The sequence below is a fragment of the Phocoena sinus genome, chromosome 17, assembly GCF_008692025.1.
Source record: "Phocoena sinus isolate mPhoSin1 chromosome 17, mPhoSin1.pri, whole genome shotgun sequence".
Taxonomy (NCBI): Eukaryota; Metazoa; Chordata; class Mammalia; order Artiodactyla; family Phocoenidae; genus Phocoena; species Phocoena sinus.
This window is the reverse complement of record NC_045779.1, coordinates 46,644,214-46,669,510: the sequence shown is the minus strand read 5'-3', so window position 1 is coordinate 46,669,510 and position 25,297 is coordinate 46,644,214. Positions and strand designations below refer to the sequence as shown.

The window sequence follows — 25,297 nt, the reverse complement described above, 5'->3', positions numbered from 1 at the left end:
ATTGATAGGAGGACAGACAGCTGAAGGAGGAAGATCTCCAAGGGGATGGGAGTGGGGGATTGGAACTGACAGATTATATGATATTCTGAACATCTGAGATAATTACTGCTATATGTCTAACAGGTCTGCTGGGATATCTAAAAAAAAATTAACCATAGGCACACAGAAAACAAAGCAAATGGGGAAAAATGCAATTGCTATATTAACTATGTGGGGGGGGAGGTTTTATGGAAATAAATGCAATCAAAGTATACTACTTGATTCAGCAGTGAAAAAAAATTGTATTAAGAGGTTGAGAGGAGAAGTAAAAGTGGTAAAGTAAGAGAAATATATTATCAACTACCATAATGAAGGAAAGACTAAAAGTCTACTGCCTGAAGTTCTAAACTGACGAATCCAAATAACACACTACGCATATTAGGTAGAATATGGCCTATGTAGCAGAGGAACACCTAAAAGAGTTCAAAGTGGCTGCCACTGGGGAGGAGGACTGGGTGGGGATAGAAAACAGTGGACAGGGATTATTGTTTTTCTGTTAAAAGTCGTTAATAATGAGGGTTTTTTCCCAGCTTTATTCAGGTACAATCGATGTATGATAAACTGAACGTGTATAAAGTCCACACATTGATGGGCTTTGAAACCATTACCATAATCAAGGTAACAAATTCATCCATCACTACCAGAAGTTTCCTCTTGCCTCTTGGTAATCCCTCCTCTTATCTCCCCTCTCATCAACACCCTCTCCCCCGACCTGTAACCTTCCCTGGCAACCACTGATCTGTTTTCTGTCACTAAAGAGTGGTGGTATTTTCTAGAATTTTTCATAAATTTATACAGTATATTTTCTTTTTTGTCTGGCTTCTTTCACTCAGCATCATTTTGAGATTCATCCTGTTGTTCTGTGTATCAATACTTCATTCTTTTTAATTGCTGAGTGGTACTCTATTGTATGGCTATACCATAATTTGTTTATCCATTCACCTGTTGATGGACAGTATGAAGTACCTGTGGGACATTTAAGTGTGGATGTCTACTAACAGGAAGTTAAACAAATAGAGCTCTGTAGGCGAGAGACTTTAGGTTAAGGATATGGATGTGGAAGTCATCATTATAAAAACAGTAACTGAAAGAATTGAATGTAATTATCCAAAGAGAACATGTAGAGTTAGACGAAAAATTGCATTCAAAAATCTGATTCAGGGGCTTCCCTGGTGGCACAGTGGTTGAGAGCCCGCCCGCCGATGCAGGGGACACGGGTTCGTGCCCCGGTCTGGGAAGATCCCACATGCCGCGGAGCGGCTGGGCCCGTGAGCCATGGCCGCTGAGCCTGCGCGTCCGGAGCCTGAGCTCCATAACGGGAGAGGCCACAGCAACGAGAGGCCTGCGTACAGCAAAAAAAAAAAAAAAAAAAAAAAATCTATAGCTGTACAAAAAAACGGGAAGGGTCTCATCAGTGAGCTACGAACATTGAGACATCTCTGAAAAATAAATAGGAGAATGAGGACTTCTATTTTCAGCACTGTGACCAATTAAGTATCTCTGGCCACAACACATTCAGATTCTAGATAAACTGCAACAGATATACATTAAAATGCATTGCTGAGCACTGCATACGCCTAATAAAATAGCATAAAATATGTAAAATGAAAAGCAACAAATCTACAAGGAGAAGTGGACAATTCCATGATCACAATCAGAAATTTCAATTCATATTTCTTAGTAAATGAAAGGCCAAGCAGACAAAAAAAATTAATAAGTAAATATGAGATGTGATTACAATACTACAATTAACAAGTCTCATTTAAAGGGCACGTAGAGAACCCACTCAACAATTAGAGGACAAGAGCTGTGGAGGACTTTGGACCAGTGGAGAATTCACCCTGCCCTGATGGGGCAGACTGAGCAAAGACAGGGCTGCCACGGTTGTACACTGCATCTCCCTTATCTGAATGGTGCTGAGGCCTAGACCTTTGCCACCTAACAAGAGCTTGTTGGAGAGCAAACAGTAGGGTACTTTTCTCAATTTTCTCTGTCTGGAGGGGGAGAACGCCCAGCTTGTGTGAGTATCTTCCTCTCGGACTGAGGTGGAATAAAGGGAGGCATGGGCAACTGGTAGCATTTACCTCTTTGTTTCCTGTTCCAAGTAAGCCTAGTTCCTACAAATTTTGAGTGTCTGGTAATCAACTCTTATGATGGAAATAATTAAAACACACTGTTTAATTCTTCTAACTCAGAAGCCATTCTACAATAGCTATAAATAAACTGATGGTCAGCACTTAAGAACTATTATTGTCCAGGGCAGACGAAATGAAAGTAACACGTGTACTTTTTGCTATATTAGAACAATTTTCTTATGGGGCAAACATGCAAGTCACATCCTCTGTTTAATTCTTCTAGAGTGCCAACACTGGTTAATCCAATAACATTGCTGTTCATGCAATCTGCAGGGATAAATCAGATGCTGAAAACTCAAATACCTTCAGTGGCCAGGCAGATAAATTCAGAAGGGTATAAGACAGCAGGAGTAGTTGGGGAGCAGCTGCTACTCAGTTCTAGTGGACTGTTATTGGAGAGTGGGAGCACAGAGCTGTTAGGCATTTCAATTTTTCGTAAGAAAACAGAACCCGATTTGTACACGAAATCTCCAAATTTAAAAAAATTTTAATGTGAACATTTAAAATAATGTACAGGACAAACAAAACATGTCTTCAGATCAGATCTAATGTGGGTCACTAATGTTCAAGCTATGTTGCAAACTAATAGACATAAAGAAATTTTTTTAGATTTGGAAGGGACCTGAGTAGACTTTTAAGACTGTTGTTTTTAAAATATGTGTGTGCATTCTGCCAAGGATTAGTTTCTTTAAGAGGTTACAAAGAAGCTTAATATATTAAATAAATAAAAGCACAGCTGCTCCCGCTGAACAGGAAGCCCTCCCTCTGAGACACCTCTCACCACTCCCCTTCCCCACCAGTGACCTCAAAGCACCTCCAGAGATCACAGTTTGAAAACTACTGAGCTAATCCATTTTCTCAGATTACAAGTGAGAAAATGAAATCCAATTTCTCATTGAAATTGTTACTGAAATCCCCAAATCTAGCCTAAATTAGAATTAAGTGCCCTTATTCCTGAGCTAATGCTACTAATAATAAATGAGATTTATTCAGCACCTATCATAAACTAGGCACTGTGCTTTCTCATATACCAGTTGTTTTTACAACAATCCTGTGAGAGGGATGTTGTTTTTGCTCAGGCTTCTCATTGTGGTGGCTTCTCTTGTGGAGCACAGTCTTCAGTAGTTGCTGTGCATGGGCTCAGTAGGTGTGGCCCACGGGCTTAGCTGCTCTGCGGCATGTGGGAATCTTCCTGGACCAGGGATCGAACCCGCGTCCTCTGCATTGGCAGGCGGATTCTTAACCACTGTGCCACCAGGGAAGTCCCTGAGAGGGATGTTCTTATCTCCACTTTGCAGATGAGGAAACTGAGGCTCTTAGAGCACCTTTCATAGGGTCACATAAGTAGTAAATGGCAACCAGGATAGGAACCTGGGTCCAAATGACTCCAGATCTGTCCTCTGTAACTCTGATACTAAGTTGCCACCCAACTCTCCCTGAAAATTACCCTTCCCCAAAGCATGAGACAGGCAGGAATGCCAATAAGAGTGAAGGGGAAGAAGGATATCAAAAGAGGACTGAGAATCTTCTAACATGAAACAAAACTCAACAAATGTTCACAGGACACATTAATCAAAGACAGTAAAACCTCACACTATGTTTATCATATTCAGATGATACATGTACCTCCTGAAGCAGGTAATTCTGGAACAGGTAATTTTTAAAATCAATCAATCTATCTATCTAAAAAAAATTTTTTTTGGCCACACCACGCAGCTTGCAGTATCTTAGTTCCCCGACCAGGGATCGAAACCGTGCCCCCTGCAGTGCAAGCTTGGAGTCCTAACCACAGGACACCAGGGAATTCCCTGGAACAGATAATTTTAGAACAAATAATAGCACTTTAAATAATGGATAGTCAGCCTGTTATTGAACTCATCCCAAATGGTTGAAAAAACAGAATGAGCATATTTCCCTAATTGTTTAAATAAAATTCTTGACAGGAATCTTTTATGTTCTTCCACAAAATGTCCTAGGTATCATTCTCAGAAACCAAACCTTGACTGAGATGGAAAGACTACTAACCTGACTCACTGTGACATTTCTTGTGTCCTTAATCTTTTTTTTTTGCGGTACGCGGGCCTCTCACTGCTGTGGCCTCTCCCATTGTGGAGCACAGGCTCCGGACATGCAGGCTCAGCGGCCATGGCTCACGGGTCCAGCCGCTCCGAGGCATGTGGGATCCTCCCGGACCGGGGCACGAAGCCGTGTCCCCTGCATCGGCAGGCGGACTCTCAACCACTGCACCACCAGGGAAGCCCTTGTGTCCTTAATCTTATACTCAGAATATCATATTATTAAACTAGTATTTAGCATGGTAAGTGCTATGTAAACCCATGAACTGAGCAATGATTCAAACTTTCTAGGCTCTTCAGTCCGTTCCCTCTCTCCTCCCTGAACGACACACCTTCTTTAACTCTCTCAGTAACCCAGAGCCTTCATGGTCTCATGCAAGAATTTCTCCTTTTCAAATTTTATTCTCAAAGAAGGCTCAGAAACTCACCCAATAACTAACCACAGCATAAAAAAAAATCAATGCTGCTTTTGAAATTCTAGCATTAAGTAATAATTAAAATAGTCCTGTTGATTATACTTTTAACACTCAGAGAAATAAAAGGTAGGAAACTTTAAGAAAATGGTCAGTTCCTGGTAGAAATCCTGTGGTAGTTACTATCAGTACTAGCAAGAACAAGAAAGAAGAGGGCAATTAAGAAGGCAAACTATACCTCCATTCTGAAAAAGAGCAGAGCCAAACTATGATATATAGACAATGAGAACCAAAATACATGGAGTATTTTATATAATCCTTTGCTGGAAATAATACCAGCATTGTAATTCTGGTTCCAGCTCTGTCATTAACTGCTGGTGTCACCTTTGGCAGATAATTTTCTGTCTTTGAGTCTCAGAGCATTCATCAGTAAAATGAACATGATGAACTACTGGATGGTCTCTAAGGACACTTTATGGCTCAGAAAGTTTATGAAGAGGGTAACAAAGACTTGAATTGCAGAGCTGGACATAAATTTCAAAGCAACTGTAGGTACCACAGTGAAATTTTCTCCTTGTTAGTTAACTAACTCTGTCTTGCACTGAGCTTTACAATGAACATTTCCATATCCATCTGCCCAGCAGTCCTATTTTGGGGAATCCCAAAGTAGGTGGTATGCTACAGAAGCTTAAGGACAGATGCAGGGGTGCAACCTGACAACAAAAACATAGGGACATAATCTAAGCTTGGCCAGGTGGATGCTCCAGGTATTGAGATTCTTGTATAAAAGAACAGTCAGATTATTTGAGGCAGTTGCAGTGGGATCAATAATACCCACAGTGCCAAAATAAGTGTCCAGGGACAATGGTTCAAGAAGTGTCCACTGGCATTGGCACTGGTGACAGACTGATCTTATGGTATGATCTTAGCTGTGTTCTGGTTCCCTATGCTTCTCCCTGGTTCTCCAGCCTCTCCATTGATCCGACAAGCTACCCAACATCCACCCATTTTCTGCTTCAGTTAGTCAAAGTTGGTTTCTATTGTTTGCAACCAAGAAGACCAACTGGCATAAAAATTATATAAAGAACAATTTGTAAGTGACCTCGGTGAAATGGGAAGAATTCTAGAACTGGTTTTCTGGACTAACTGGGGTCAAAAGCGAGCAAACATTCTGTCAGTATTTAAAGATGGAAATCTGGCAGCCCATGGTATATAGCAGAAAAACAACTAATTGTATTATCCTTATAATCACTTAGATTCAAAGAACTTCTTAGAATTATGTGCCCAGTGAAGACAAGGCTGAGTGGCTGCTGCCAGACAAGCAGAGAAAGGTATAAAGACCATCACGTATTCAAGGACTACGGGCTGAAGTGAGTGCTTCTAGGGGCGCTGTTCGGCTTAGGAAGAGAGCGACATACTGGCATCCCTGAATTCTTGGCTCAAGGTGTGGAGTGAAACAGAAAGACTAAAAAGATGCAGACCACTCCAGATTGGTAGGTGGCAGATTTAATAAGCAAGAAAACTTAAATACGAGGCTTGTCTTGGGATGAGCAGATCTCCGTACCCGCCCGCCAGAATCTTAAAAGTTTATATAGAGGCCTTCACTGGGCTCAGTCACACATACTGTCCAGGTGATCTCAGCACCACTTTACTATCTCAAGGCTGAAGGTGAAAACCAAAGGCACAGTTTGATCCTGCAGGTTGCCAAATTATATCAGTTAAATTTGCTTCCCTTTCACATTGGAGATCCAGTGATATTGTGATAAGAAGGCAGTGTGACGTCAAGATCTGAAGCAGGGATACATGACAAGGTTCAGAGTCCCCACACAGGACTCTGAACCCCCAGCCCTCAAAGCAGACCCTCATCCCTAGTCTGTTGAGGCACTCATCTGAAAGATTTACTTTGTAAGAAGCAAATAAATAGCCTCATACCCCATCCCCACCACGCTTCAATGTCTCAATCTATAAGAAGAGTTCAACCCCATCATGCCCTGGGAGGGTCATGTCAAAATTAAATCTGAAAAAAAGGATTATACATTATTTGTAAGACACTATACATTTATATTGGTTTGAGGATGCTGGATTATGGAGGAAAGAACAAAATTTTAGATGGTGCTAATACTGATAGGAGTGTATTGATTCTAGATTCAACGTGCTAGCTTCAGAGACTGGGCTTTTTACAGGGGCTTGGTGGGACCCTGTTGGAGGAGATAATCGAGAGGACATGACCCATGAGCTGGACCCTGGCAAACGGAAGTCCCTCATCCCCTCTCCTGTCCTTTGAAGGTATGTTCCACTGGCCTTCCCCGCACCACAAGCTGCCCGAGGCCTCAGCCTTGAGAGTAAAGTGGTGCTGAGATCATCTGGACGGTATGTGTGACTGACACCAGTGAAGGCCTCTATATAAACTTTTAAGATTCTGGCGGGTGGGTGCGGAGATCTACTCTTCTTGTGGCCACCCAAGACAAGCCTCATATGTAAGTTTTCTTGCTTATTAAATCTGCCACCTACCAATCGGGAGTGCTCTGCCTCTTCGGTCTCTCCCTGCCCTCCGTGTACGGGGGCCAATTTCAGATTACACAGGGGCAACTCCAGAGAAGGATGCAAACTAACAGATCCCAAACCCAACCCAGTGTAATTTCCCAAGCCCAGGTGTGTCTACTTCAAAGAGCTGTATTTCACAATAGCACAATCACCATACTGGCTTCCTGGATAAACATTTTTATGGTCGAGGTGGCAAAACAAAAAACATTAGAGGTCCCCCTCTACCATGATAGAAAATCAAAAGCAATACTGTAGACAGGGCTTTCAGAGATGAGTGACATCATCAAAAACAGATTCAGGGGTAGTAATCGGTGGCACCTGTCCATTTTAACTGGATATGTTATTAATACATTGTCTTAAGCAACCTTAATCAAATGGCTAAAGTACTTTCCCAGATGTGATCTCTCTACTATAGCAAATCAGTACAGCCTTGGCAACACATATGCAGCTCTAATCTGGCCAGTGCTTTTTCCTCCAAAAGGAATTTACTTTCACCTAACAAGGACAGCAACACATCTTCCCCAACTTGCCTCAGAGCAGTCATTCTCAAAGAGCGGCCCCTGAAGCAGCAACAGCATGCCCCACTGGAAACTTGTTAGAAGTAAATTCTCCGTTCCACCCCAGATCTACTGATTCGGGAATTCTGGAGGTGGTGTCAGTGATCCGTGCTTTAACAAGCCCTTCAGATGATTCTGATGCACACCAGAGTGTGAGAAGCACCACCTTAGAGTAATAGCAGCTCTTCAGCTCTGTGCCTCAATTTCATTTGACCAGAGACTCTAACCATATCACTATTTCACAGGACATCACGCTGGCCCATCATATTTAGGACATAAAGCTGGTGAGGCCATAGGTATGTACCAATGAGGAGATTAACCCTACATAAATAAGAGGAACCTTCCACTTTGATTCTGCTAATGGTTCCTGGTAGACATTGGACACAATTATGGGACATCTAGAGATCATCAGCCCAAGACCTCTCACGAACTGGGTGTTTTCTAGTCACCTATTTATGACATCAGGTGTAGCCCATGTGATTCCCTCTTCAAGTGGCCGGAGTAGATTTTAAAGACACAGGAAAGCAGCATGAGCGTACTACTCACACTCTCAGAATGCCTACTTCTGTCATACTGCACCTTGTCCTTAAAACACACCAGCTAGCTCCCCATGATCTAATGACATGATAATGGAAGGGACCATAGTATAGACCCAGGGTTGCTGGTGCTATAAGATCCTGAAGAGAAACTCTGGGTTAAAAGGCTAATAGAGAGGGATCAAAAGAAGAAAAATATTTTGATTTTAAGAAATACATAAAGCTAAGCCTAAGCAGAGTGGGCTTGTGGCAGTATCTCGCCTGCACCTTGCCTCCCTTAGCAATAAAGATGCAGGTTATATAGACATTTGTCACTTTCCTGAAGCATGAATCAGAATCCCCCTGGTACATGGAAGAAGCCACTTTACTAGTGACCAAGGCCAAGTGACCGTAAAGCATCTGATTCTCATCTCAGGATTTGTGCTTTCTCCTCATGGTGTCACACAGTAACTCTCAAGAAGTGGTAAGAGCTTTATTTCTTACTTTAAAATGTCACCATAAAGAAAGCCAACCTCTAGTGATAGTAATGAAAATTGAGAAAAAGTGAAGAAGTTTAAAAAAATGATTAAAAAAAAAAAGTGGTGCGCCTTAGGTAGGCAACAGACTCACTAAAGATCTAAAGGGGTCCTTAAATGTTTACACTTCACAGAGCAAATACTGTCAAAGTGGTTATGAGAGTTGAGTAAATTCTTTGAGATTGTTAATGGACTACTGTATAATCAAGTGGTACAAACTCTGGCACTTATTATCATGAATGTGACCAATCTCAGGCAAGTCAACTTCTTTTTAAAAAATGCAAACCAGGGCCTGGAATACAAGACAAGAATAAAAAACAGAAATTTGCATTATTTCCACAACAGAAAACATGTTATTTTTTAAGTAGTTCTTAGCGAGCACGACAAATTTTAAACTATTTCTCCAAAAGACCTTTCCTTTAGAAATTAGACAAAGATATATAGTAAGTGGTTGGTACTGCAGAATAATCTGTCCACTGAAGAGTCAATTATTTAATTTAAAACTTGTAACTTAGAGAATGTGGCCAAGATGGTGGAATAGGAAGACTCTAAGCTCACCTCCTCCCACGGGCACACCAAAATTACAGCTTTACAGAGTGACTACTGATGAACACAACCTGAAGACTAGCAGAAAAGATTTTCCACCTCTAAGAATATAAAGAAGGAACCACAATGAGACAGGTAGGAGAAGTAGTAATACAGTACAGTCAAGACCCACTCCCCAGGGTAGGCAACCCATAAATGGAAGGATAATCACAATTGCAGAGGTTTTCCCCAAGGAGCCAGGGGTCTGAGCCCTACATCAGGCTCCCTAGCCTGGGGGTCCCGCGCTGGGAAGATGAGCCCCTAGAATGTCTAGCTTTGAAGGCCGGCAGGGCTTGCATACAGAAGAGCTGGAGAGATGCAGGAAACAGACACTCCACTCTTAAAGGGCACATGCAAAACTTCACACACTCCAACTCCCAATGCAGAGGCAGTAATCTGACTGGGTCAGACCCTCTTACTGATCTCAGAAAGGCTCCCAGAGAGGCAGAAGGCCGGGGCTCCCCCTGGGGAAACAGACATTGGCAGCATCCATTTTGGGGAGCTCAATCTACCACAAGGACACTGGTCCTGGCAAGCACCATTTTGGAGTCTTCCCTCTAGCCTATTAGTGGTAAGTGGGTACCACTACCTCTGGCAGCCACCACACAAGGCAGGGACTTGCAGCCAGCAGGGCTGGGGACCAGCCCCACCTACCAGGGTGCTCACAGTTGTTAGCCCCGTCACAACAGAAGGGCCCACACAGCCCACACAGTGGGCACCCTTTGAGCATACAGCTCTGGTGGCCAGAGGGGAGTGTTCTACTGGGCCCCACAGGACGTCTCTTACATAAGACCAATTCGCCAAGATTGGGAAACATAACTTACCTACCCAATACATAGAAATAAGCACAAGGAATTTGGCAAAATGAGGAGACAGAGGAATATGTTCCAAATGAAGGAACAAGACAGAACCTCAAAAGAAGAACTAAGTAAAGTGGAAATCAGCAGTCTACCAGATAAAGAGTTCAAGACAATGATCACAAGATGTTCAACAAACTCAGGAGAAGAACAGATGAACACAGTGAGAAATTTAATAAAGAGTTCAAAATTATAAAGAAGAACTAAACAGAATGGAAGAATACAATAACTGAAATAAAAAATACACTAGAAGAAATCAACAGTAGATTAGATAATACAGAGAATCAGATCAGTGAGCTGGAATACAGAGTAGTGAAAATCACCCAAGCTGAACAGAAAAAAGAATTTTTAAAAAATGAGGACGGTTTAATTTAAGAGACCTCTGGGACAACATCAAGCATACTAACAATCTGCATTATGAGGGTCCCAGAAGGAGGAGAAAGAGAGAAAGGGGCAGCTAATTTATTTGAAGAAAACTTGTAACTTGAAAAACTATAATTCACATTCAGGTACACATTCAACAAACATTTATGAATGAATACATACATATATACAAACTAGAGTAATAAAACTTCATTATCTACATGCCACATTCTCAAGGAAAGGAAAAAATCACAACACAACAGTCTTCCCATGGTCTAAAAGAACCATGTCTCTTTGCGGACAGGCTCTCCTGAAGGCATAACTAATAATATCCCAGACTGTGGAATAACAAGGAATGACCCTAGGGATTTTGTGCCCATCAGCAGAGACTCCCAGGAGAAATACTGTCCTCTGTTCACATACAGGTCTAACCCTGATTCTGCAGACTCAGAATTAGTCAAGGTACTTTCCCTACTACTGCAGTACGATGTCAGAAAGGAAGGTAAGTTTATAGTTTCTACATTTAAAACCCAACAGTAGCCACTATACACACAACTGATCTGGAATACTTTTCTATATTTATTTCATTTTAAATGACTCAATAGCTTACTTTCAGAATAATTACACCTATTTTCAGAAAGTCTTCCCTAAAAAATAAAGAGGTTAGTCACACTAAACATTTTCTTTCCTTTTGTATGGGGTAGAAGAGTGGAGAATAAGGAGGAAAGGAAGGGGTCCACTAGACTCATCTAAAAGCAGATGAATATGTTTAAAAACCAATAGAAACAGATTTTTTCTTTAAAGTTTGTTTATACAGTTTTTCTCCATCCCTTTATTTTTAATTGAGTAGAGACATTTTACTAGTGCATGCTAACAGGTGGAAAGGAAAGGAGTTTGTTGTTTTTTTTCTGGCTCACTTCCCTTTAGACTGTTCAAAAGTAGAACCACCACATGCTGTTCCAAACACAATACATGACTTAGCTTTGCCTAGGTCTTAATGAAGGCAATTCAAAAAGAAAAATACAGAATTCTGGTCTCCATTTTCCCTAGATCAGTCTCAGCTCTTTCTGGATGAAATCAGTCTCTCAAGGGACATCAACCTCACAATTTGAGAAACAATGCTCTAGATATGAAACAAAAAAGCAACACAATGGAAAACCAGCAACCATTTGTTTTTCCACTTGGGAGAGTTAGACTGTACAACATCCTTTTCATTACAAAGCCAAGTTACTATTCAGAATTGTAAATTAACTCTTTGTAGTAATACAAATGACTTCAGTCTCAGATAATAAAGTAAGGAAAAAATCAAAGTCCCTTTTTTTCAAGCAATCGCTGAAACAAAGCTAAAGGACCAGGATATCTCAGTCAGATCCTTTGGTTTGTGATAAATTTGACTTAAAATTATCTGGAAAGAAAATAACACATATGGTAACATATTAATAAGAATGCACAATAATGAGTTTTATTACATGCTTTATGTGTGTAATCCTTAAGAACATTTTCAAGTACTTTAAACCAGGGTTCAGCAAACTACAGTCTGTGGGCCAAAAGTGATGCACTATCTGTTTTTATAAGTAAAGTTTTATTGAAACATCCACACTCATTTGTATTGGCTACAATTGAAGAGTTGAATAGCTGTGACAGAGAGTGAATGTCTTGCAAAGCCAAAAATATTTATTATTTACCCCTTTAAAGAAAATGTCTGCATTCCCTGCTCTAAACCACTGGGTCTCAAATTTTAACACTCATAAGAAACACCTGGACAGCTTGTTAAATCAGTTTCCTGAACTCTACTTTCACAGATCATGATTCAGTAGGTTGGAATGGGGTCCATGAACTTGCATTCCTAACAAGTTCACAACCTGCTGGTCTATGAACTAAAGTTTGACAACCACTGCCCTAAACCATCTCATATAATCACAGATCAGCAATGACCACAAATGTTATAAATTCTATAAACCAGTATAACTATCATACATAATGAAAACTAAGGCATAAAAGAGGAGGGAAATAGATCTCTTGACTTACATGAAATTCTTGGTAGCTAAGAAGGCACAACTGGTTGCCATAATCATCAGATAATTCTTCAGCCCCTCATCCTAACGTTAATTCATAGTAAACACTGGAAATTCAACCAGGACCAGCAGGAGCCAAAGGCAGTTGGGTTGGAAGTGTAAAACACAATCAGTTCTTTAGAGAAACTATGAAACACTTTTTAAAAGTAAAAGCTGAGGTATATTCAGTTATAATTTAGTATTTGACTGGACTATAGATTAAGTACTAAAGTACAATGTTTGAAAAGAAATCTGACACATATAGTTTATAATACAATGGTCCAATCAAAAGATAATTCTTTCACTCCATATAAATAAATATAAATGGTTAAAAAATCTAATCTTTTTTTTTTTTTTTTTTTTTTTTTTTTTTTTGCGGTACGCAGGCCTCTCACTGTTGTGGCCTCTCCCGTTGCGGAGCACAGGCTCTGGACGCGCAGGCTCAGCAGCCATGGCTCACAGGCCCAGCCACTCCACAGCATGTGGGATCTTCCCAGATCGGGGCACGAACCCATGTCCCCTGCATTGGCAGGCGGACTTTCAACTACGGCGCCACCAGGGAAGCAAAAAATCTAATCTTTTGAATAAATTCAAAATAAACACGTGTCACACTAATAATGGCAAAGAACATAGAGGATATCAACTGATGTATTTTATTAGAACTAGGCTCAGGCAGATCAAAGGTGGATGATATGTAAACCACATAAAAATATTACGGCCTTTCAAAAACAGAAATATGGATCAATGGAACAGGATAGAAAGCCCAGAGATAAACCCACACACATATGGTCACATTATCTTTGATAAAGGAGGCAAGAATATACAGTGGAGAAAAGACAGCCTCTTCAATAAGTGGTGCTGGGAAAACTGGACAGGTACATGTAAGAATATGAAATTAGAACACTCCCTAACACCACGCACAAAAATAAACTCATAATGGATTAAAGACCTAAATGTAAGGCCAGACACTATCAAATTCTTAGAGGAAAACATAGGCAGAACACTCTATGACATAAATCACAGCAAGATCCTTTTTGACCCACTTCCTAGAGAAATGGAAATAAAAACAAACAAATGGGACCTAATGAAACTTCAAAGCTTTTGCACAGCAAAGGAAACCATAAACAAGATGAAAAGACAACCCTCAGAATGGGAGAAAATATTTGCAAATGAAGCAACTGACAAAGGATCAATCTCCAAAATTTACAAGCAGCTCATGTAGCTCAATATTAAACAAACAACCCAATCCAAAAATGGGCAGAAGACCTAAATAGACATTTCTCCAAAGAAGATATACAGATTGCCAACAAACACATGAAAGAATGCTCAACATCATTAATCATTAGAGTAATGCAAATCAAAACTACAATGAGACATCATCTCACACCAGTCAGAATGGCCATCATCAAAAAATCTACAAACAATAAATGCTGGAGAGGGTGTGGAGAAAAGGGAACCCTCTTTCACTGTTGGTGGGAATGTAAACTGATACAGCCACTACAGAGAATAGTATGGAGGTTCCTTAAAAAACTACAAGTAGAACTACCATATGACCCAGCAATCCACTACTGGGCATATACCCTGAGAAAACCATAATTCAAAAAGAGTCATGTACCAAAATCTTCATTGCAGCTCTATTTACAATAGCCATGACATGGAAGCAACCTAAGTGTCCATCAACAGATGAATGGATAAAGAAGATGTGGCACATATATACAATGGAATATTACTCAGCCATAAAAAGAAACGAAATTGAGTTATTTGTAGTGAGGTGGATGGACCTAGAGTCTGTCATACAGAGTGAAGTAAGTCAGAAAGAGAAAGACAAATACTGTATGCTACCAGCTACCACATATATATGGAATCTAAGAAAAAATAAATTGTCATGAAGAACTTAGGGGTAAGATGGGAATAAAGACACAGACCTACTAGAGAATGGACTTGAGGATGTGGGGAGGGGGAAGGGTAAGCTGTGACAAAGTGAGAGAGTGGCATGGACATATATACACTACCAAACGTAAAATAGATAGCTAGTGGGAAGCAGCCGCATAGCACAGGGAGATCAGCTCAGTGCTTTGTGACCACCTAGAGGGGTGGGACGGGAGGGTGGGAGGGAGGGAGACGCAAGAGGGAAGAGATATGGGGACATGTGTATATGTATAACTGATTCACTTTGTTATAAAGCAGAAACTAACACAGCATTGTAAAGCAATTATACTCCAATAAAGATGTTAAAAAAATAAAAAATAAAAAAAATAAAAATATTAGTGCCTTTCATGTAGACTCTGCAGAAGATAAAGGTGGAAGGTAAAGATTTGGAGGGAAAATTCTCATTGATGATTTATTAGAATAAGAAACATCTCCCTTTCCTTTATTTAGCCTTCATTGAACATCTACCATGCTCAGAGGCACTGTACACTGTACTAGGCATTAGAAATAGAAATGAATAAACATCCCTACTCTCAACAACCTCAAAAGCTAGGGAGAGAGCCATGTAAATAAGTGCAATACAGCACGGTAAGTATAAGAACAGCTGTATATATTATGTACTATCAGAGTGTAGAGAGTGAGCTGACTAAATATGCTTGGGAGAAAGGTGAAAGGAATACTTCGCTAAACACAGAGTTATTGCTTTAACTGAGATGTAAAGAAATTGAGCAGATGAAGAAGGGTAGGTAAGGAGCCCAGGAGGCAGTGGATACAATATGTGCAACTGTACGGAAGTGAGAGGGAGTAATATGGATCTGAATTCTACATCTACAAACAGGTCAGCTTGGCCAAAGCAGAGTGTGTAACATGGGAAGCAACGAGATGGGAAGCCGGACAGGAAGGCAGGGTCTCATATAAAGAACCTTAGGTGCTGCACTAGTCAGGTCTTTATTTTTCCAGCTTTAGGGAAATGGTGAAGAATTTTAACCCCAGAGTGGATTGCATGGATTTGCATTTTACTGAAATCACTTTGGCACCACCAGAGGGGACAGGCTGAAGCCAAAGGATTTTATTTTTTGATCTAAAAATTTTGACAAGACTTTGTATTCAAGGCATGGATGAGAAACAGAAAGGTAGAACTGATTAGAGGTTAAAAAAAAAATCTCCCAGCTTAATTTTTATCAAAATGAAGTTTAGGAAGAAGCAGCAAAGATTGAAATTAACACAGGACATTCTAATCTTAGGAAATATTTTCTTTTTTATCTAATAAGGTCAGGGATAAAATAAACACCCCACAAAAACCGTTAAAGATGACATTATGGTCCATGTTGACAGAGAAGACTGCATCAGATTATAGCGCTCAGATCTTGGACAAATCATAATTTTTCTGGGCTTCAGTTTCTTCACCTATATAATGACAGGTTCAAAGCTTCCTAACCTGGGCTATAAATAGATGTACATTTCAATATAGTTGGTTTCCTCTGTAATCCTACTCATGTTATTTAAATTTTAAAATTCTGAGAATGGGTCAATGGCACAAAAGAGGATAAGAAGCTCTGCAAGATATTTAAGTCACAACTCTCGAATTATAGAATTTTGGACATTCAATACAGGAACTAAAAGAGAATGCCACTGGCTAAGGAAAAATAAGAACGGGGCAATAGGAAACGTGTAATACACTGGACCAAAAAGATAATTTATAGGGATTTAAAGTCTGATTTAGGTTGATATTATTTTGCCTTTCCATTTCCCTTTCTTCTTTTGTAAACGTAGGTTAATGCTGGTATTAAATGACTGCTTGATGGCTTTCTTTTATATCCTTAAACCAACTGAAATGTGATTTATGGAATAAAACTTAATAGTAAAGGCTAAGAGAAAGTGTAGATTATATAATGAAGAGATTAGTAATGTCAGCAATCAAATAAAGGAGGGAAGAACAAAAATGCCTTCTTAATATCAAGTCCAGACACAAAACTACCTGGGAAAGAAGCTAGGTAAATGAAAAATAACCTTTTTTGGGTCAGAAACAATTGGTTTTAAAAAGACATGTCTAGAACAAAAACTAGTTCTTATCATCTTATAATTACAGTATTTAATAGCAGGGATGCATCTCTCCCTATCTTCCTAATGGTACTCTATGATAAGGAATTCTAAATTATCTGAATTTATAAGGTCAATGTCAGCATTCAAAGTGCATGTAGCTACTATACAAAAAGGAGACCAGATTTAAAAAATTTTTAAGAACTCTATAAGATATGAGTTATAAAACACTTATCAGAAAAAATGTGAATGAAGGTTATAATTATTCCTTGAAGTTACTCATACCACATACTTTATTTAATCAGATTAAACAATCAAAATGGTTCTGATTAACCAATGGAAGTCTCACCACATCATCTGTTCAGTGTTCAAAAAGACACCTTGCACTGGTTTGAAAAACCATTGAAAGATTATAGTAATATAATTTGCAATATCTTTTAAAAGTACTTCTACTTAGTATTCAAAAGCCTTCCTATTTTAGACATGAGTCTACAATGAGGTAGCTGGACAACTATTCAACTAAACAACAATGGAAGACTTTAGAAGCTGCGAAAGCAAGTCTGGTCAGTTTTTAAAGCTGTGTCTATATTAAAACTGCCGGGGTTTCAACTTTAAGAAACAATCTGAAAATAAAATAAAAAAAAAAAAAAGAAACAATCTGAGGGGAAAAAGCCTTTACTATCCTCAGTTTTTCTGGAAAAAAACTACAGAAACGTTTGTCTTCTTTCCTTCATGACAGTTATCCACCTAACAGATCTGTAGGAGAGGACAGGTTTCTACAGGTAACTCTTCCCACACCTCCCTAGCAATCTGCATATCTCTAAACCAGAGGCAGGTAACTGAGGCACCTGAGGCAATCTTTAGTGTCACTCCGCTCCTCCCCGACATGTGTGTTGTTTTTTGTTTTTTTTTTAAATAGGTATCTTACAAAGAATACTTGAAGCACTATGCTTAAAGAAAAAATCACTTTTTAGCAAAACACTATCTACAGCCCCAAAATCTTCTAGTCATTGATTTGCTTCAGAAAAACAGGGCCAAGTGAACATAACAACTACTTATGAAAATATATGTAATCCAAGCACTTTTAGTCCAGGCAATAGAGATTACACGTTCAATCAATTAGGAAAATTCAGAATTCACATTTCTAGAGGAACTACCTAAATTTACTCAGGAGAGCAAAATATTTGACAGGTGCAAGACATTGCAAAATCATTCATAACTATACTTCGTATAAAATGAACCCGATCTTAAGCAAATCCACTAAGCAGGGCCACAGATGTACACGAGCGCAAGTTAGTAGGGAGATTTAATTCTCAAAGGGATTTATTCAAAGTAGGACTTATATACAACTTGAAGAAATCCCCTACTGTGTCTGTGTTTTTTTTTTTTTTAAAAAATGTCCTACTTATAGTTTATTCCAGAAAAGAGCATAAACTATTTTTCCATAAAGATACGAAGAACTACTCACCTCCATTTCCACAGCCGCAATACTCTGGTCATAATGACCCATCAGATTAGGGAAAAATGTCATGTTGTAGGCCATTTTCATACATCTAGGAACAGTAATTGGTTCACAGGTGAAAAGACTGTGCCCTCGTATGAGGGGTAGAAAAATACATGTCCACAAAAATGTAAACGTTTCCATTCTCTTCAAATTCCTAATTTTACCACATGGCTTGGATTAATCGCTCTTTTCATTCTCAGATTTCCATCCAAAGATAAAATGCTCAAATTCCTCGTTTAATTATTTTACCATTTTGAAGGAAGCCCTTTTTCCTGAAAATGAGTTCTGGGTCAATTACTGTAAAAACAACCAAAAGGGTGTATCAGCAACGTTTGTTATAGACTCAAATGCGTACGTCAAAGTGCAGAGTTAAGATTTTCACCCTAGGTAACTAACACCGGAAAAACGACGGAAAATTTCGTCCCATCGAGATCCTCTTCCACCTGCCTTGGCACAGAATCCTATCGCCTGCTGAGGAAGTCTCATCTCTAGGGAACGGATGATAGGAGGCTTGCGCTGTACGGAACACAGGGTAAAAGGGGGGCACTGGATGAGTGAGATGGAGAAAATGGTGGGGATAGGAATAAGTTAAGAAGGGCTGATAGAATTGTAAAACCTAAAAGCCCCTGTTGTCTATCTTACTACGCACAAGAAAACCGAGTCCCGGGGAAATTCCTTAAGATCTCATGAGTTCTTCAATTCTTTAAAGACTCTAAAGGGCGAGTTTTTGTGGCACTCTTCTGGAGACATACTTTTACGTTTTTAAAAATGCCAAGTAGGGCTTCCCTGGTGGCGCAGTGGTTGAGAGTCCGCCTGCCGATGCGGGGGACACGGGTTCGTGCCCCGGTCCGGGAAGATCCCACATGCCGCGGAGAGGATAGGCCTGTGAGCCATGGCCGCTGGGCCTGCGCGTCCGGAGCCTGTGCTCCGCAACGGGAGAGGCCACAGCAGTGAGAGGCCCGCGTACCGCAAAAAAAAAAAAAAAAAAAAAAAAAAATGCCAAGTAGAGGGTGACTTCCAGGATTCCTACTGCGGAGGAGCGAAACTAGTATTCAAGGGCTGGGGTGAGTAGCGATCTCACGGAAAAGGGAAATGAGCAAAGCTGTCCCGCGGCGGCGACGGAGTTTCGGTGGGAGGGAGGCTGTGGGCCCGGAGCCACGAAAAATCGCACGCCCTCATCCCATCCCCCAACACACACCGATGCCCCGACTTCCAGTGCCAAGGCAGGGCAACTCACCCCACCCCCGGGCACCTGCCCCGGGCCCAGGGCCGGGCACCTGCCCCTGGCCCCGCGGGGACCGGCATCGCCTTTCCCCAACTTCCGGGAAAACTTTGGCCGGTGCGGACCGTCCCGCCGCCGCCGCCGCCTTCCCCACACCTGCGGCAACAAGCGCGCGCCCCCCGCCCGCCCCGCACCCCTCGAGGCCCGCCCCCGCTCACCCCGGCACCCGCCCGGCCGCGGCCGCCCGCCCAGTCGGGGCCCGAGGACCCTCACCTCGGGCGGCGGTCGAAGGCACCTTCCTCCCCGTCCCCGTCCAGCCCACCGTACCCCTGCGACCAGAGACGGCTCCCGGGAGTGTCCGGGACTCTAGCCACCTCAGGAGCCGCACCGGGAGCGAGAGCTGAGGAATCCCGCGAGACTGCGCCGCCAGGTCTGGCGGGCAGGTCACGGCTCGCGGCGGCAGCGGCGGGTCTGGCTCTCCGCCCGGGCCCCGCCCGCGCTGCGCCGCCAGGGCCTGGTTCTGGGCTGGCCCCGCTGGGCCGGGTTGAGCGGTGTCGGGGTTCCTCTGTTGGGCCGGGGAGCCCCCTTCACTTTGCCGTCTCTTATGTGCCGTCCAGAGGGGTTCAGCCTAGAATCCCAAATAAAGCTTCTTTTAGAAGAACCCAATTTATTCCGAATTTCAGGAGCCAAGAATTCTTAAACGGGGCCAATTTGCTCTGGAAAGTCAGTTGCCCAAGTGACCTTAGTTGGAGAGTGGGTAACTTGCTGGGTATCTGTCTTAAAAAAACAAAACAAAAAACCAAAAAACCCTTGTATTAATTCAGGGAGTCTGGTCACCAACTGGAGGCACAGGTGGCAATGGGATTTCAGCCCTGGCAGGTCCTATGTTTTGCTGACGCAGAACCGTAATAGAAAGTTCAACTGCTTTAGGAGTCAACCCAGTTTTTAGTACCAGCTGTGCCACGCGTCATCTCACAGTGCTTACCTATTTATCCCTTCCCTCTAACGTTTGAAAATCACCAGATCTTCATACTGTCACCAAGTTTGGTCTTTTCCAGAATGTCATATATTCTGTTTTCCAGTGGAATCGTACGGTATGTAGCCTTTTCAGACTGGCCACTGTCACTCAGTACTATTCCTTCGTGTCTTCTCATGGCTTGATAGCTCATTTCTTTTTAGTGATAAATAATATTGCATGGTCTGGATGGACCACAGGTTATTTATCCATTCACCTACTGAAGGACATCTTGGTTGATTCCAAGTTTTGGCTCTTATGAATAAAGCTGTTATAAAAAACATCTGTGTGCAGGTTTTTGTGTGCAAGTAAGTTTTCAGTTCCTTTGGGTAAGTAGCAAGGAACCAGATTGCTGGATCATGTGGTAAAAGTATATTCAATTTTATAAAAGAAAAAAAAGTGCTAAACTGTCTTCCAAAGTGACTATGCCATTTTGCATTCACACCAGCAATGCTTGAGAGTTCCTGGTGTTTAACCCCTTGCCAAGGTTTGATGTTGTTACTGTTCTGGATTTTGGCTATTCTAATAGGTGTTTAGTGATATCTCTATTTTAATTTGCACTTCCCTGATGAAATAAGATATGGGCATTTTTTCATGTCCTTATTTGTCATTTGTATATCTTCTTTGATGAGGTGTCTGTTAAGGTCTTTGGCCTGTCTTTTAATTGGGTTGTTGGTTTTCTTATGTTGAGTTTTAAGAGTCCTGTGTATATTTTGGATAATAATCCTTTATCAGGTATATCTTTTGCAAATATTTTCTGCCATTCTGTGGTTTAACGCCTAATTCTGTAGACCTCATCTTTCACAGAGCAGAAGTAATTAATTTTAATGAAGTCCAGTTAATTTTTTCTTTCATGGATTGTGCCTTTGGTGTTGTATCTTTTTAGATCATCACAAATCCAAGGACTTCTAGATTTTCTCCTATGTTATCTTCTAGGAGTTTTATAGTTTTGTGTTTAAATTTAGGTCTGTGATTCATTTTGAGTTAATCTTTGTGAAACGTGTAAGATTTGTGACCAGATTTATTTCTTTTTTTGCATATGCAGTTATTACAGCACTGTTTGTTGAAAAGATGATCTTTGCTCCATTGTATTGCCTCTGCTACTTTGTCAAAGATAAGTTGACTGTATTTATATGGCTCTATTTCTGGGCTCTCTATTCCGTTCCATTGATCTATTTGTCTATTCTTTCACCAATACCACACTGCCTTGATTACTGTAGTTTTGTAGTGAGTCTTGAAGTCAGTAGTGTCAGTCTCCAACTTTGTTCTTCCTCAATTCCTCAATATTGAGTTGGCTATTCTGGGTCTTTTTCTTCTCCGTATAAACTTTAGAGTCATTTTGTCAATATCCACAAAATAACTTGCTGGGATTTCATTAAATATATAGATCAATAGATTTGGGAAGCACTAGTTGGGGAGCACTAGCATCTTGGCAATATTGAGTCTTTTTATTCCTGAGCATCAACTATCTCTATTTATTTATTTCTTCATTGATTTCTTCCATCAGAGTTTTGTGGTTTTCCTCATATTGATCTTATATATATTTTGTTAGTTTAATGCTCAAGTATTTCATTTTTCAGGATGTTTATGTAAATGGTATTGGGGTTGTTTATTTGTTTTTAATTGGTATTGTATTTTTTATTTCAAATTCATTTGTTCATTGCTGGTATATAGGAAAGCAGTGAGATTTATGTTAACCTTGTATCCTGCAAGCATACTATAATCACTTATTAGTTACAGGAGTCTTTTAGTAGATCTTTCCAGATTTTCTACATAGACAATCGTGTCATCTGTAAACAAAAACAATTTTATTTCTTCCCTCCCAATCCGTATACTTTTTCTTTCTTTCTTTCTTTCTTTTTTTGGTCTTATTGCATTAGCTAGGACTTCCAGTACAATGTTGAAAAGGAACTGTAGCGAGAAGGAACATTCTTGCCTATTCCTAATCTCAGCAAGAAAGCTTCTAGCTTTCTAGGATGATGTTAGCTGTAGGTTTTTTGTAGATGTTCTTTAGCAGGTTGAGGAACTTCCCCTCTATTCCTAGTTTGCTGAGAGTTTTTATCTTGAATGCGTGTTGGATTTCATCAAGTGTTTTTTCTGCATATATTGATATGATTATGTGATTTTTCTTCCTTAGCTTGTTGATGTGATGGATTACATGAATTTTCAAATGTTGAATCAGGCTTGTATACCTATGATAAATCTGAAGTCTGCTCTTCTGAAATTAATATAGCTACTCCAGCTTTCTTTTGATTAGTGTTAGTGTGGCATATCCTTCTCCATTCCTTTACTTTTAATCTATATGTGTCTTTATTTTTCAAATGGGTTTCTTGTGGACAACACATTGTTGGGACTTGTGTTTTCATCCACTCTGATTATCTCTGCCTTTTAATTAGTGGATTTTTACCATTGATGTTTAAAGTGATTATTGATATAGTTGGATTATGATACTATTTTCTATTCATTGCCCTTGGTCTTGTTACTATTTTTTTCCTTCCACTCTTCTGCTTTTTGTGGTTTTAATTGAGCATTTTGTATAATTCCATTTTCTCTCCTTTCTTAGTATATCAATTATACTTTTTTTACTTTTTAAAAAAAATTGGTTGCCCTATTGATTGCAATATATGTTTACAACTCATCCAAGTCCACTTTCAAATAACACTATACTGCTTCAGGAGTTGTGCAAGTGCCTTATAATTACAAAGCATTCTTAATTCCTCCCTCCCACCCTTTATATCACTGCTGTCATTTATTTCACTTATACATAAGCTATAATCATTGAATATGTAGTTGCTATTACTGTTTTGAAAGAACTGTTATCTCTTAAATCAATTAAGAATAAGAAAAATAAAAGTTTTGGTTTGCTTTTACTTATTCTTTCTCTAATGCTTTTCCTTCCTTTATTAGATCATGTTTCTGACCTATATAATTTTCGTTTTCTCTGAAGAGCTTATTTTAACATTTCTTGCAAGGCAACAAATTCCCTCAATGTTCTACTGAGAAAGTCTTTATTTTTCCTTAACTTTTGAAGGATGACTTTGCAGGATACAGAATTCTAGGTTGGTGGGTTTTTTTCTCTTAACACTAAATATTTCAGTCCAGTCTATTCTTGCTTGCATGATTTCTGAGGAGAAGTTGGATATAATTCTTGTTTTTCCTCCTCCATAAGTAAGATTTTCCCCTCACTCTGGCTTCAAGATTTTTTCTTTATTTTTAATTTTCTGCAGTATGCATTTGATATGCCTAGGTGTAATGTTTGTTTTCTGCATTTATCCTGCTTGGTGTTCTCTGAGCTTCCTATATCTGTGGTTTGGTGCCTGACATTAATTTGGGGTAGATTCTCAGTCATTATTTCTTCAAATATTTCTTCTGTTCCTTTCTCTCTTTCTTCTCCTCTGGTATTCCCATTACACATATGTTACACTTTTGTAGTTGTCCCAGAGTTCCTGGACATTTTATTCGATTTTTTTTTCAATCTTTTGTCTCTCTTTGCTTTTCAGTTTCGGAAGTTTGTATTGACATATCCTCAAGCTCAGAGGTTCTTTCCTCAACTGTGTCCAGTCTACTAAAGAGCCCATTAAAAGCAGTCTTCATTTCCATTACACTGTTTTTGATCTCTAGCATTTCTTTGTGATTCTTTCTTAGAATTTCCATTTATCTGCTTACATTATCCATTTGCTTTTGCATGTTGTCTACTTTTTCTCTTACAGCTCTTAGCATATTAATCATAGTTATTTTAAATTTCTGATCTGATAATTTCAACATTACTGCCATATCTGAGTCTGGTTCTGATGCTTGCTCTGTTTCTTCAAATTGGGTTTTTTGCTTTATAGTATGCCATGTAACTTTTTGTTGAAAGTCAGACATGATGTACTCGGTAAAAGGAACTTGGGTAAACAAGGCTTCAGTACTGTGGTGTTAAGGTGGGGGTGGTGTGGGAAGCATTCTATAGACCTTTGATTAGGTCTCAGTCTTTTAGTGAGCCTGTGGCCTTGGGCTATGAACTTCACAAGTGCTTCTCAGTTTATATCCCCATTAGGTGGGATAGTATGGCTAGAGTGGGCTGGGATTGGGTATTTCTCTTCCCCCTGGTCAGTTAGGCTCTGATAAAACCCCAATAGATTAGCCTCTGGTAAGATAATTTCTCAGAAGAGCAGGCCTGGTTAAGAACAGAATGCTCTGACATATTTCAAATTTTTTCCTTTGTTTTCCTCCCTGCCAGAAATGTAAGGGGCTTTTTCTCCAATATTCACTGTGAGAATCTGGTAGAGCTTCAGAAAATAAAACTCACAAAAGTGTGGGTATCCCCCAAAGACTGGGTCCCTATGGAGTTTTTAACTCTAGCAGTCTTCTGCACTGAGTCTCCAGGAGTTCATCTATTACAGTTCAGGTTTTCATACCGCCTACTGGTCCCCCTGGAGGTTTCTGCCCAGTAAGTTGTTATCCTCTGTTCTGCCTGTTTGTCTCTCCAATTTTGGGAGCAGCAGTTTGCTTTGTGATCTCAATTCTCTAACAGATCTAAGAAAGAGTTGTTGATTTTCAGTTTGTTCAGCTTTTTACTTGTTAGGATGGAGTGATGGCTTCTATACTCTTTACATGCCAGACCAGAAACCCCAATCCTTCATTTTCTAAAATAAGTATTGTTTTAAGAATTTGATTGACAATTCCAACTGCTACTGCCTTAGCAGAACAAAGTTTCTCCAAGAAATTAAATTTTAAAATTCCAAAGCTACAATATTATGTAATTTGGCATTATTATTAATAGAACACTGGTTATATCAATATGAAAATCATGATTATAACAGCATCATTAATTGATTTTGCTGAAATGAAGGGGAAAAAATAAATTTCATAGAGTAAGTTGTGTGAATTTTTATTTTATTACTTATCCAAACATCTACAGCCTATCACCAG

The 25,297-nt window shown here is 40.0% G+C and overlaps 1 protein-coding gene across 6 annotated transcripts in view; it reads right to left on the bottom strand.

Moving 5' to 3' along the window:
- The window catches only part of FZD6 (frizzled class receptor 6), a 38,983-nt gene extending 19,139 nt beyond the window's left edge, over positions 1-19,844 (bottom strand). Inside the window, exons 1-3 of one of the 6 annotated variants that reach the window (XM_032610416.1) lie at positions 19,642-19,802; positions 18,396-18,443; positions 18,111-18,195 (exon numbers count right to left, since the gene is read on the bottom strand). Coding sequence is in view for 3 of the 6 variants with exons in the window: in XM_032610412.1 (XP_032466303.1) it covers positions 18,111-18,287 (177 nt within the window). In the remaining 3 variants the exon portion in view is untranslated. Of the gene's footprint in view, positions 1-18,110; positions 18,444-19,641 lie in introns of all 6 variants that reach the window. The other 5 variants (XM_032610412.1, XM_032610413.1, XM_032610414.1 and 2 more) reach the window with 5 other exon arrangements.
- Positions 19,845-25,297: the final 5,453 nt, after the last annotated feature.